General features: G+C 43.6%; 1 protein-coding gene across 1 annotated transcript; it reads right to left on the reverse strand.

The window, feature by feature from the left end:
- Positions 1–2,662: 2,662 nt before the first annotated feature.
- On the reverse strand, positions 2,663–12,563 carry LOC124647124. The gene is made up of 12 exons (XM_047187108.1): positions 12,205–12,563; positions 11,941–12,106; positions 11,174–11,375; positions 10,562–10,707; positions 10,436–10,474; positions 5,820–6,241; positions 5,253–5,546; positions 4,406–4,610; positions 4,081–4,276; positions 3,088–3,224; positions 2,964–3,002; positions 2,663–2,859 (listed from the first exon to the last, which is right to left on the reverse strand). Exons 1-12 carry the CDS (start codon positions 12,561–12,563, stop codon positions 2,746–2,748), a joined length of 2,319 nt encoding a protein of 772 aa, XP_047043064.1. The 3' UTR covers positions 2,663–2,745.
- Between the last annotated feature and the right edge of the window lie 277 nt (positions 12,564–12,840).

Consider the following 12,840-nt stretch of genomic DNA (forward strand, 5'->3'; position numbering starts at 1 on the left):
CAAACGGAAACTATGAGTGAATGAGTTGCAACGATGAAGTAACGTGCATGATAACAAAGTTAGGAAAAATAGAGACAACCTCAGTTAGAGTGAACATGATTATATATCTACAGAGACGTGGTTAGCGAACCAATGCTCATGCACAACAGATTTGTACACAGCAATGGTTCACTGAACCAACTCTGTACAAATTTGTGCCCAACGATTCATCATAGGCAAAAAAAACAAATTCCAGATCTGAATTTGAACAAATTCCAGATTATTTTCAAAATTAAACGATTGATATCTTTTGATTCATGCGTAAATTAACTGATTGAGATCTCATGATTACTTGCATAAATTAAATGAACGTCCGAACCCCAAATCTTAAACGAAATCAAGAAGAGATCAAATCAAAATAGAATAAAATCGGCACAAATATTAACCTAATACTCATCCTACCTACAGATCAGAATAATAGTTACTAGGGAACCAGCAAAAATAGGGTTGAAAAAGGAAATGGAAACAACAAGGGAGCAAACCATAGTTACCTCGTTCCAAGGGTCATCCATGCAGGTGTCGTAGGGGTTCGACGGCCAGATGTATGGCACCTTCTCATAGGGGTCCCATTCCGGCAGGATCTGGCCGCCACCGGCGGCAGCGTCCGATGCACCGGCGGGAGCCGCCAATGCACCGGCGGTGGCGATGGCCGTAGAGGGGACGAATGTCGAGGACGGAGGCGCTGCGCTTGGAGCATACGAACTCGCAGCCGACGGCGTCGAGGACGATAGGATTCACATTCTTCTTGTCCATCGCCAGCAGAGGAGAGGAAGAGGGTATTTTGCTTTGGAGAAGATGATGGGACGTGAGAGACGGTGTTGTGTGAGGGAGTGAGAGTGACAGTGATAGTGCGAGGAGGCGAACAGGGAGAGATATCTATGAAGGCGAGGGGTCCTAAATGCGACCTGTGTCCTACGCGTCCACTATTGCACGTCTGCACGTCTTCGATTTCTGCACCGCGACACGCATCCACGATTGCACGTCTTCAACTTCTGCACCGCGACCCGCGTCCTACGCGTCAACAATTGCACGTCTTCCACTTCTGCACCGCAACACGCGTCCTCGAGTCTAACCCTGAAAATATAGATATACTCAGATATACCCTCGAGTCTTATACTAGAATTTTTTGTGTGCTCAGTTTTCCCCTTGAGTGCTAATACTGGCTAGTGCAATATACTCTGTTTTACTCTCAAGTGGCTGGTCAACAGAGAGTCAACAAATATGATTAAGCTAGTTAAATGAGTCATTTAATGTGCAAAAAATTCCAAAAAAGATAAAATCATAGTGTCACTTACTCATGGAGTCTTCTTACACGACCTGTCACGTTGGGAACCATAACAACAATCATAGATAAATCAAGTTTTAGCACAAATTGCCACTTCTCAAATTACATAATAGCATGGCTTTCCACAATAAGCCCTTCCCAAAACAGATTTCCCCAAAACATAGTTTGTCTGAATGAGGCCACAATTTTCACACTCATGTATATTTATATTGCAAATAGTTTGAGATATGCGAAGATGGGTTTTATTGTACAAAACACGCATTTTCCATTTTTTAAATCTCATATTTGAATCCCTTGGTCTGTTTACTACTCACATGCCCTTGGTTTCTTGATATTCTTCAGTTTTGCTCTCTCCCTTCACAAATTCTCACAGACGCGCAACCTTGCCCTGATTGGTCTAGCCCTTGTCACGCAGATCGTGCCCGCCGACCGTTGATTGTATGATCTAACGGACATGATAACCCCTCTCTCTCTCTCTCTAATTGGGACCACCACCCTCTCTCTCTGTCGGCGGCAAGCTTCCACCCTCTATGCAGTGCTAGACGCCGCGCGAGCGAGGACGACGGGAGGTGGCGGTGTGAGCCAGGAGACACCAGCGTGAAATTGTGGCAAGATGAAGCGATGGCAGACCCGCAAGGCACCGCCTAAGGCACGCCCCTGTCCGCGAGGACAGCCACGCATGCCCACAGCAGTCCACACCAGCAGGGAGTGCAGCGTGCAGCAGTTGGGCAGCACCGGCCCACCAGCAGAGAGCGGGTCGCTCTGCATGGCGCGGCAGGAGCTCTGAGATTGCAGCGATCTCAACAGGATTAATTGCTTTAAGTAATTTGCACATCTCTTTATTCAGGAACAGAGTGTAGCTTGTTATAAATAGGTCTATCCCAAACCACATGTCCTTCTCTTCCTTTTTTTCTTTTTAGTATAAGGCCTTGGCTCAACTTTAAATTACAAACAAGCAAACCATTGATAAACCAGAAACACAGCTTGAAGCGTCTAGACCATATATAGCACCCAACGAGCAGCGAGGTTGTGGAGAAGGCATCCAAGAACGTGCCGACGTCTGCTGCAACCGAACTACTAGACCTGAGCTCCACCGTCTTCGACTCCAGAAATGACTCCAAGTCCCTTGCCCAGGATCGAAGGGCGTCGAACGATTAGGACGTAAAGAAGTTCCCTGATAAACTCATTACATAGGTAGACATTTTTTGCCTGTGCATAGGTAAATTCTGGAACCAGAACAAGGAAAGCACACAGAATTGCACATATATTTACTTCGCACAAACCCTAAGAACTTCAAATCCCATCCGGAATTGCACATCGCTTTATTCAAAAAACAGAGTGCAGCTTGTTATAAATAGGCCCATCCCAAACCACATGTCCTTCTCTTTCTTGTATCTTAGCAGCACCAAACCGCAGACATCTTATCTACAGAACGAGGAAATAAAGGCAAGGCTTTCTTCGACTGGCCGCAGGGGTGGATAGTTAACTTCAGTTGGTGCCCTGAGTTTCTCCAGGAAGCTTGGATTGACAGGATCCTAAAGAGAACAAATAAATACAAAAGCAAGACTTAGTCTATCAAGTAACTACCATCATGCTGCTACAAATGTTACTAGACCACAAGCTATGACAGTATAATTACCTTGTACGAATATCTAACTTGGGCCTCCTCGGTTTCCAGCTGTAAAGACATACAACCGACATGATCAAAGCAACCCCAAAAATAGTTAACACCAGCTTAATAAAAAATAAATCGTCATACGTACTTGGTCGGCAGTTACTCCCACATCTTCCCTTGGTCCATAAGAATGATACGTGCCGGGCAAGCAAGAGTGACCACCAACGTATGCATCATCCTTGGGGTGCTTCACTTCAGATAAACAACGATAGCAGTAACCCAAGTCTAGAAAGGGAGATTTGTCAATCAACTGCCAAATAATCCACGAGGCATGCACGCAATATAAAAAAATAGTACATGGTTGTAAAACAATATGCATCATACTTGGGTTGCTTAACTTCAGATGAACAAAACTAGCAGTGACCCAAGTCTAAAAAGGGTGATTTGCCAATCAACTGCCAAATGATGCACAAGGTATACTCACAATATAAAATTAATAATACTACCTCTGGCTGTGTCCATAAAAGGATGTCTCAATTTTGTCAAAATATGCATGTATCTAGACATATTTTAATGTGTCAATAAATGCTAATTTAGATAAAGTTGAGACATCCTTTTATGGATGGAGGGAGTACATGGTTGTAAAAAATGTGCATCCAGCCATTACACATGGATGTGCAGAAAAAACCGAGATATTACAAATATAGAGCTCAAGGGCCATGTGGGCCATGGCATATAACCATTACTACACATATCTGGCATTTGGGGGCCTGGACCCACATGGGCTGCAGGCATGCAAGTATCTGCCATAGGTAGATACATAACTATGGTACCCTTGGTTTGTTAGTTCATTCGTCACATATAAGAGGTTACCATCACCACAAATATTTTAAACCAAGAAGATGCCAATCAAGGTCTTAATGCCAATGAAACAATCAATTCCCCTCTCCATCTCTTATTTACCAAGCAATAGATTGGATATATTTCAGGCTACATCATCAAGCATAATGGATAATAAGAGTTAATATAGGGATCAAACTAGAGACAGATAGACAATAAAAAACTATATAATATGCAAGGTTAAATTAGCATAAACGACAAACTGAAAAATACACAAGTTTAGGACAAGAGTACTGTATACCTTTGTCAAAAGGATTAACCCTGCAGATACAGCTGACCACCAACAAATCTCGTTCACGCATAGTCTCAGCAAAGAATAATAGGTCATTGTTGTCTTTGGTCTTTGTAGTGAAATTGATATGATAGTACATCCTACGACTCCCACCCTGATTAAACACATGGTAGCTCACCACACCTTTGAGTTCATATGCAAGATCCTAAATATGAAGAAGCATGGAAGCTCAACCATTTATTGATAGATAAATAAATAAAAAAGACAGTCACACAATGCAAGCAAGGTATGAGCACAGACAGCTGAGGGCAGAATCAAGGGAATGAGAGCAAACCCCTAAAAGATTGTGATCATCGTTATATTTGTCGACCAAAGCTCGAACCAACTGAAGCATCCAACTACGCATTTCATCAACCGGCAGTGACTGCAACCGCAACTTCCTTGTGCCATCAGGCCAGTACAGAATTTTGCGTATAATCTTCTCACGGGTAGATTCATTCACACGATAAACCAAATCTGGATCATATGGATCGATGCGCCTGGTTTAGATCAAAGCAAATATAGTTATAATACTGTACTTTCACAAACATAGAGAACCCAAAGAGATACTGAGTACTTTGTCAATGCTATCAGCCCGACATATGGTGATTGTGAATTAGTTTGCCTGGGAGGTTGATGAATAGGACCAAAACTCAAGTTACTTATAACATAGCTAATGGTTTTAATAAATCCAAACCAAAACAAAACCAAACTGCTTGCATGCTCATAAGTTTCGAGTTCTCGATGCAAAAAGAATTAAAAATTAGATGCCCAACTCTTTCTGCATCCATCAACCGCGCTATTTTGACGTGTTAATAGAACATGGTGTTCTGGATATCACCATTGTTTACTACATATAAGTGGGAATGCTTCACCAAATTTACATGGTTCCCACACAGGAATTAAAAATTTAATGTAGCATGTTATTATATTTTTCTTTAGACTAGTCAGCCGTTGAATACTCAAACTTAGGGCTATTATTTATTTCCCGATTCATGGTGTAATGTCTATGCTAATGTTCCGAGACGTGATCCTACATCATAGAAGCATAACCCTGTTTGTTTATAACGAATGACAAGCATATACACAAACACAGGATAGATGAACCAACAGAAATCAAGAAGGAAGTTGAGAAACTTTACATTGTTGGATCCTGACGATCACGAAGATAGCAATCGATGGCACTGTAAGCCTCTGTTAAGCTAGGAAACTGCCCACCCACATCCGGATATGTATGATAAAATCCGCTGTGGTCAGTCCTGATGTAAAATCTGATTCCCCAATCACTAAATACCCGGACCCTCATGGAACACGGGGATATTGAAGTGGGCGATTCCTCCAATGATGCAGTGTGGAATAATTCATTCAAGGACAGGACATCTGGTGGCTGCAGCGTTTGTACAGATGCAGTGCCTCCAACCTGCTTCTCCTCAAGCCTGAAGCAGGGCAAGCAAGTTCGGTGAAATTATCTTAACTGGAGGCAATGAATAATCCACGTGATCATGTGCTATGGCCATCTTTATAAAAGAGGGAAGGATCCTAAATCATCTAGTACCAGTAACCTGAGACAGTGAGACATGGATCCGGCAGACATACAAGGAAATCTATACGGGGTGGGGTCAATCCCCGCCTACCAATACGTAGAACAATCCGATTTCGACTAGATCGGGCATAGAAAACTGACAATGAAGCGATCGAGAGGGGCATACCTTGACAGGGAAGACAATACATTGAGCATGAGTTGGTTGATGTTTGAGATCGGCAGGGATGGAAAACCATAGTCCGTGAAGTACTTTCCATCCTTATCTATGAAGACAACGATCACTGGCCCGGGATCGGACGTCGACCGGGCTGCGGCGAGTTGGTCCCGACTGCTTCCGCCAAGAGGATGAACGATTGCTTCTTCGTCTCTGCCACAACATTGGACGGAAAATATCTGCCGCCCGGCGGCGGTGGGAACATCAAAGTGCACTATTGGCTGGCCCGTGTAGAGTGCAGGAGCGTCAACGTGGGGACGGCCGAGAGTCTCGCCGCAGCCGCAGGGAGGGTCTGGCATGGGGAAGCCGTGGTGAGGGCAACGGCGATTAGGGCATGTATAAAGGCTTCCAGTGCCAAGTAGGATATTTGATGACTGTTGGAAGGAGGGCAAAAATAGTCTATCGGTAAGTTAATCGATGGTCCATAACAATCTAGAAGGACTGATTATCATCGGTGGAAGAAAAAAATACAATTGGTGACTAAAAAGAGTAGGAAAATACAACTAAACCCTTACATTTTGCACAAAGGACCTCAAAAGAAAATCTAGAAAAACAATCAACTTGTGCTCCTTCTCTGTCGCGATTCAGTAGCTCAATACATTCAACATCGACGTCGCCGGGGAAGAAACCACTTGGGATGGGGAGATAGGAGCCCATTGGGTTGTAGCCAAAGGGCCTCCGATATGGCATAGCAGCCTGAAGGTTGATGACTGGGAGTGGCCGCCATTCGACCTTGAAGGATGATGACGGATGCGTCGCCATGATGAAACTCCCGAGAGAAGTACTGATATTCCCCAACTGCGCTCCGACCAACAAAACAACTAGCACCAAAACTTCCTCCTTCCTCCATGGCGATTGAGAACAGTGAGTTTCTAACCTTTACTTTTGCCACCGAAACCACCAGGAACTTCTATCCAATCCTAGCGCCTCTTCCTTCCTTCCACCACCTCGGTGACTAGGAATAACAAGAATGCCAAAATCGAGCGCTTTACCTGTATTAAAACATGGGAGCAACTACTACCAAAGTAGCATGTCACCATGGATTAGACCTAGAGGTTGTAGCATAAGAGCCACCTCCAATGCGACTTTATTTGCGTGGGAGAAGCTAAGTAACAGAAAACCTACAACTACATGCATCCCTCCAACTCACCGCTGGCCACCATGGCCACCAATGGCAAGGGGGGGAGAGGCCTGTGGGGGATCAACGAGGGGGGGTAGGCTCAAGCAGAGGCAAAGTCTTCACCTGGGTACTCTAAGGAGGAGAAGACTCTTGCGTACAAGTAAATTACTAGTATAGTTGGGCACGACTACCACATAACATAACCTGTGCTATCCTGCGGTGCCACCTCAAATAAAATGAACACTTTATGTTTATTTAAATCCATGCGTTAGTAGGAGTCCCATGGTATGATGCCATGCTCCTTCCCGCAGTCAGAGTGTGCACATTGTGCTGTTTCGAGGACTGGACAAGGAGCACCGTGACACTCACCTTGTCGGCCCGATGTATATAGAATGGCTTGGAGGCGTTGATTGTCCACCGAAGTTTTTTTTTTGTTTTTTTCAGATCGTCTCCGTCACAAGGTTATCCCGGACATGACTATACTTTTGCTAGGGTCACCCTTTCAGAAAATGTGATCATCTTTGGGCAGCATTGAGTACATACCGGCATACCACGGGCTCAGAATTTGTACCTCCCCGAGGAATCCACCGGGATGCAGCCCTGAGGCAACTGGTTTGAGGATTCGTCCCACCTACTTAGGCTCCTTTACCCAACTAAAGAAATCAAGAAAAAAAGTGTGGATTTTGTAATTAGACAAATTATATAAAATGTGGGAAACTGGATTTGATCCATGGTTTATATGCTTCCTTTACCCAAGAAATCATATTTTCAAAATGTGAAAACTTTTTTAATAAAATGGTCCACGTGTACATCTTCATTCTATGTGCGCACGTAAATTTCTAAAAATCCATTTTTTTGTGCTCTATGTAAAAAAGATTTAAAAAGTCCCATGCAAACCTTTATTTCAGCACTAAGTTTTGTTTTTTCTCTTGGCACAGGCAACGCAAAAAGACATTTTTTGTTGAAACGACGGGTGCAGACAAAAGTTGTGCAGAAGTCCACACGACATATTTTAATGAATTTTTGAAATTTCAAAATGTATTTAAAATATATTCTTCTAATAAAGGAACATACCCAGAATCCAAACACTTATCATGAAAATTAGCCTACTAACTATACAATTTAAAGTTTTGTTGTACACAGAGATCTTCAAGTTCTCCTAAAAAAGAGACCTTCAAGTTTTTGTAGGAATATTAAAAAATCTTCTGTTGTATATACAACAACCATGGGTCAATCTCCCCTAGGGAAAGTTGGGGCAGCTGCCCTATCTTGAATTTTGACGAAACGAATATATGTAGGTATTATGTGTTTTTCTGCCAGTTTCAAAGAAAAACAGAAGGGAAATGCAAAATTGGGCCACGTTGGATCTCTTTCGGTCGAACTAAGCCTCCTAGTTTAATGGGGCAAACATAGAGCGTCCCTATTTGCTGCTCCCCTCTTCTGCTAGACCAGGAAACGCCAGCAACCGCTGGCCACCGCCCGGATTCCCATCCTGAGTCGGCTGAGGAGTGAGAATGGTGATGATGTGGCGCGACGGGCGACCACGATGAGCCGAGCGCGTGAACGACGCCGGGGATGACAGTGCAGGTGGCGCAGATGGCAACAAGGTCGACGCGGCGTGCATCTCTCTGTTGAGGGGATTATTCCCAACATAATCAGCACATGACGTGGAAGCGGTAGCGATCGGACTTGTCCGTTCGGTGTGTTTTAGAGCTAATGGCAGAGGACCACCCTTAAATGAAAATTTGATGGTTTTGATTTTATGGATATTTTTATATTGGTATCGATATAGATATACAAGGTAAAGCCGACGCACAAAGCTGCTGCTAGGTTGGAGTTGCATGCGCCTGCTTGGCCACCTCACGCCGTTGGGTACGGAATAAACGGAGTGTCGCCAACTCTGAGATGATGGAAGGGGCGGTGGGGGATAAGTAGAGGTGGTAAAGGGCGGAGCTGCAGATAGCCATATTGGGAACCCTTGGAGGAGAGGTACGGCGAGCAGCGTGGCCATGGTGGGGAGAGGCGGTGGCTGGCCAGGAAGTGTGGGGCGAGTCACTAGCGAATGAGTCAACGGGAACGACCGAACATGATTCGAAGCAAAATCATGTCACCTATGTCGAACACTAGACCACATGTTGATATGTGAAATTTGCAGGGCTTTCCAATTTAATACCCCGTCTAATCCAGAATAAGTGTCGAAAGTTTAATTTAAATTTGAGCTAATTTAAACTAAAATGTAATACTTATTAATTTGAACTAATAATCCGATTTTTATTATGGATCGGGGGGAGTAGTAAAGATATACTACCTCAATCCCAAGGCTTAAGGCCTATATTTTTTTCAGAAAGTCAAACTATGTTAAGTTTGACTAAGTTTTTATCAAAAATCATTAACATGAAAAGTACAAAATCAATATCATTACATAGATAATGAAATGTATTTTTATATGGCATCTACAAAATATCATATTAATTAGTTCATAAATTCTTTCAAAAAATTGGTCAAACTTTATTTCGTTTGACTTTCTGAAAAAAAATATATAGGCCTTAAGCCTTGGGATGGAGGTAGTAGAGTGGAAATTATATTCTAGATTAGACTCAAAATCCATTTGCTGGTTTTTTAGCGATCATGTTACAACCGGTTTTCTTAGCTATTGTGACCTCCGACCCATTATACTTCTTCCGACCATGGTATTTGTCGCTAAAACAAATGAATAACAGACTAAAGTGTGTCCATATACATAAGATTCCATGACAAGTAGTATGCATCGAAGGAAGTAACAATAAGTAGTAAAGAGGAAGATTTTTTCTCTGGCAGCACCAAAGCAACCTCTGTATTCGTTGGAACTTGAAAGGTAACATGAAAGCCAAATAAGCAAGGTAAATATCTATTACAAAACGAGCCCGGCACCACTAAAAGGACACTAGTTCAGAATGCATCTCATGCATTCTTCAATTTGTATGCTCTGTAATCTTCATAGCTTAGGTAAACTTTTTCGTTGCGGGTGCCTAGGTAAATGACTGCATGCCGGAACCAGGAGAAGCCAAAGTTCACAGAATTGTACATGGATCTACTTTGCTCAAACCTACTAAAAATCCTGAGAACTTCAAATCCCTTCAGGAATTGCACATCGATTTATTTAGGAACAGAGTGCAGCATGTTATAAATAGGTACATCCCAAACCACATGTCCTCTTTTTTACCTTAGCAACACCAAACAGCAGACATCTTATCTGCAGAACCTGGAAATAAAGGCAATGGTTTCTTCAACTGGCCGCGGGGGTGGAAAGTTAACTTCAATTGGTGCCCTGAGTTTCTCCAGGAAATTTGGATCCCTAGGGTCCTAAAGAAAACAAATAAATATAGAAATAATGTATAATCAATCAATTAGCGAACATCATAGTACTACAATTGTTAGTAGGCCACAGAAGCTATGAGATTATAATTACCTTATGCGAATATCTTACACGGGACTCCTCATCTTTCAACTGTTAAGACATGCAACTTAACGATGAATAAAGAAACCACAATAAAAGTTAGCAATAGCTTGCCAGGAAATAATTCATCATACATACTTGGGCAGCAGTTACTCCCAAATCCTCCTTGGGACCATGAGATTGATATGTGCCCGACAAGACACCCGCAGAAGAGTGACCACCAAAGTATGCATCATCCTTGGGGTGCTTCACTCCAGATAAACAAGCATAGCAGCGACCCATGTCTAATAAGGGGGGAATTTGTCAATCAACTGTCAAATAATCAACAAGGCATACACACAATATAAAATAATAGCATGGTTGCAAGAAATGTGCATGGAGCAAACACATGGCTGTGTGGGAACTAATAGAAGATATTATGAATATGAAGTGTTGGCAAGATACCATAGGCAACCAAAATTTTCGCAACAACCAAACAAGAGCCAAAATAGCATAGGCTACCCAAATTGGGGAAAATTTCGGCCACCAACCAAACATACACTTATTTCCCTATCACCCCCTTATTTACCTAGTAGTAGAATCGGATATTTCATGCTACGTCCTCAACCGTAATGGATAAGAATTAATAGAGCTCTATCTAGAGACGGATAGACAATAAAAAGAACTATATAATAGATAAGCTTAAGTTATCACAAACATCAAACTTGGAAGAATACGAAAAGCTTGGCACCAGAGTATCAAATTAAATACCTTTTTCAGAAGGATTAATCCTGCAGATACAGCTGACCACCAACGCATCACGTTGTTCACCAATAGTTTCAGCAAAGAACAATAGGTCATCGTTGTCTTTGGTAGTTGCAGTGAAATTGACATGATAGTACATCCTACGATTATTGCCCCCTTGATTGAACACGTGGTAGCACACAACACCTTTGTATTCATATGCAAGGTCCTAGAAAGAAAGAAGCATGTATGTGGTCAACAAACTGTTGCTAGATACAAGAATGAACAATGCAACCCAGGTAGGAGGACATATAGTGAGGGTGTGGGAGAAAGAGAATGAGAGCAAACCCCTAAAAGATTGTGATCGTCATTATATTTGTCCAGCAAAGCTCGAACCAACTGGAGCATCCAAGAGCGTCTTTCATCAATTGGCAGTGATTGCAACCGCGAACTCCTTGTGCCATCAGGCCAGCACAGAATTCGGCGTATAGCTCTCTCGCGTGTGGATTCTAGCACATGATAAATCAAATCTGGATCATCTGGATCTACGCGCCTAGTTCAGATGATCAAAGCATCAGATATGGTGAGAACAAATTGCAACCGTATTGGAAATCTAATCAAAACAATGTAGAGAAACTTTACATTGTTGGATCCTCACGGTCATGAAGATAGGAATCGATGGCACCGTAAGCCTCTGGTAAGCTATGAAAGGGCCCGCCCACGCGAGGATATGTATGGAAATATCCCGTATGATCAGCCCTGACGTAAAATGTAATTCCCCAATTGTTGAATACCCGGGCCCGAATGGTGTCATGCATGTAGGACGGGGAATTGGAAGCCATGGACGATTCCTCCAAGGCTGTATGGTCCAGTGCGTCCGTCAAGGACGAGACTTCCGGTTGTTGCAGTGTTTGTGCAGATGATGATGTGGTGCCTCGCAGATGCTTCTTCTCATCAAGCCTGAATTCTAGCAGGCAACCTTAATCAGCAGAAGGGTATCGTTTGCTCTGAATAATCAATATGATCATCATCTTGTTAGATAGAGACAAGAGGCATACCGTGGAAGGAAGGAGAGTAGTTGATGCATGAGTTCGTCCAAGGGTCCGACCTGCTTGTGTGGAAGGCCGTAGTCCGTGAAGTACTCCCCGTCCCTGCCCAGGAAGACAACGATGACCGGCCCGGATTGGGAACGGGCTCCGGCGGGTTGGTCCGGACGGCAGCTGCTTCCGCACGGAGGGGAGACGGTCACCTTGCGCCTCCCGCAACATTGGATGCAGTAAATCTGCCGGCCGGCGGCGGTGGGGACATCAAAGTGCACCGGCGGGTGACCTGGGTAGTGGCATGGTGCATGGACGCAGTTCACGTCGTCGCGGCCGTCGCTTTCATGGTGGCCGCCGCCGGGACAAAGCGATGCCATGGGGATATATACCAGGGTTTGCTTTGGTGATTTGGTCGATTGTGAGCTGAGGCGAGGGAATAAAAGGATCGAACCCCACCGTGCGTGTCGGCTGGTAGAGCCTCCGCTTTTTTTTTTTCCCTAGCATACACGTATGTTCGACACGCACCGCAACATCCACGAGACCACGACCATTAAGACACTGTACGTACCGTATATATACGGTCAGCAATGTCTTTCTCCCTTGCACGTTTCCACCCACCCACGGATCAATCTGAAGCACCAGCTAAAACATGCA

This window comes from Lolium rigidum, chromosome 4 (assembly GCF_022539505.1).
Source record: "Lolium rigidum isolate FL_2022 chromosome 4, APGP_CSIRO_Lrig_0.1, whole genome shotgun sequence".
Lineage (NCBI taxonomy): Eukaryota > Viridiplantae > Streptophyta > Magnoliopsida > Poales > Poaceae > Lolium > Lolium rigidum.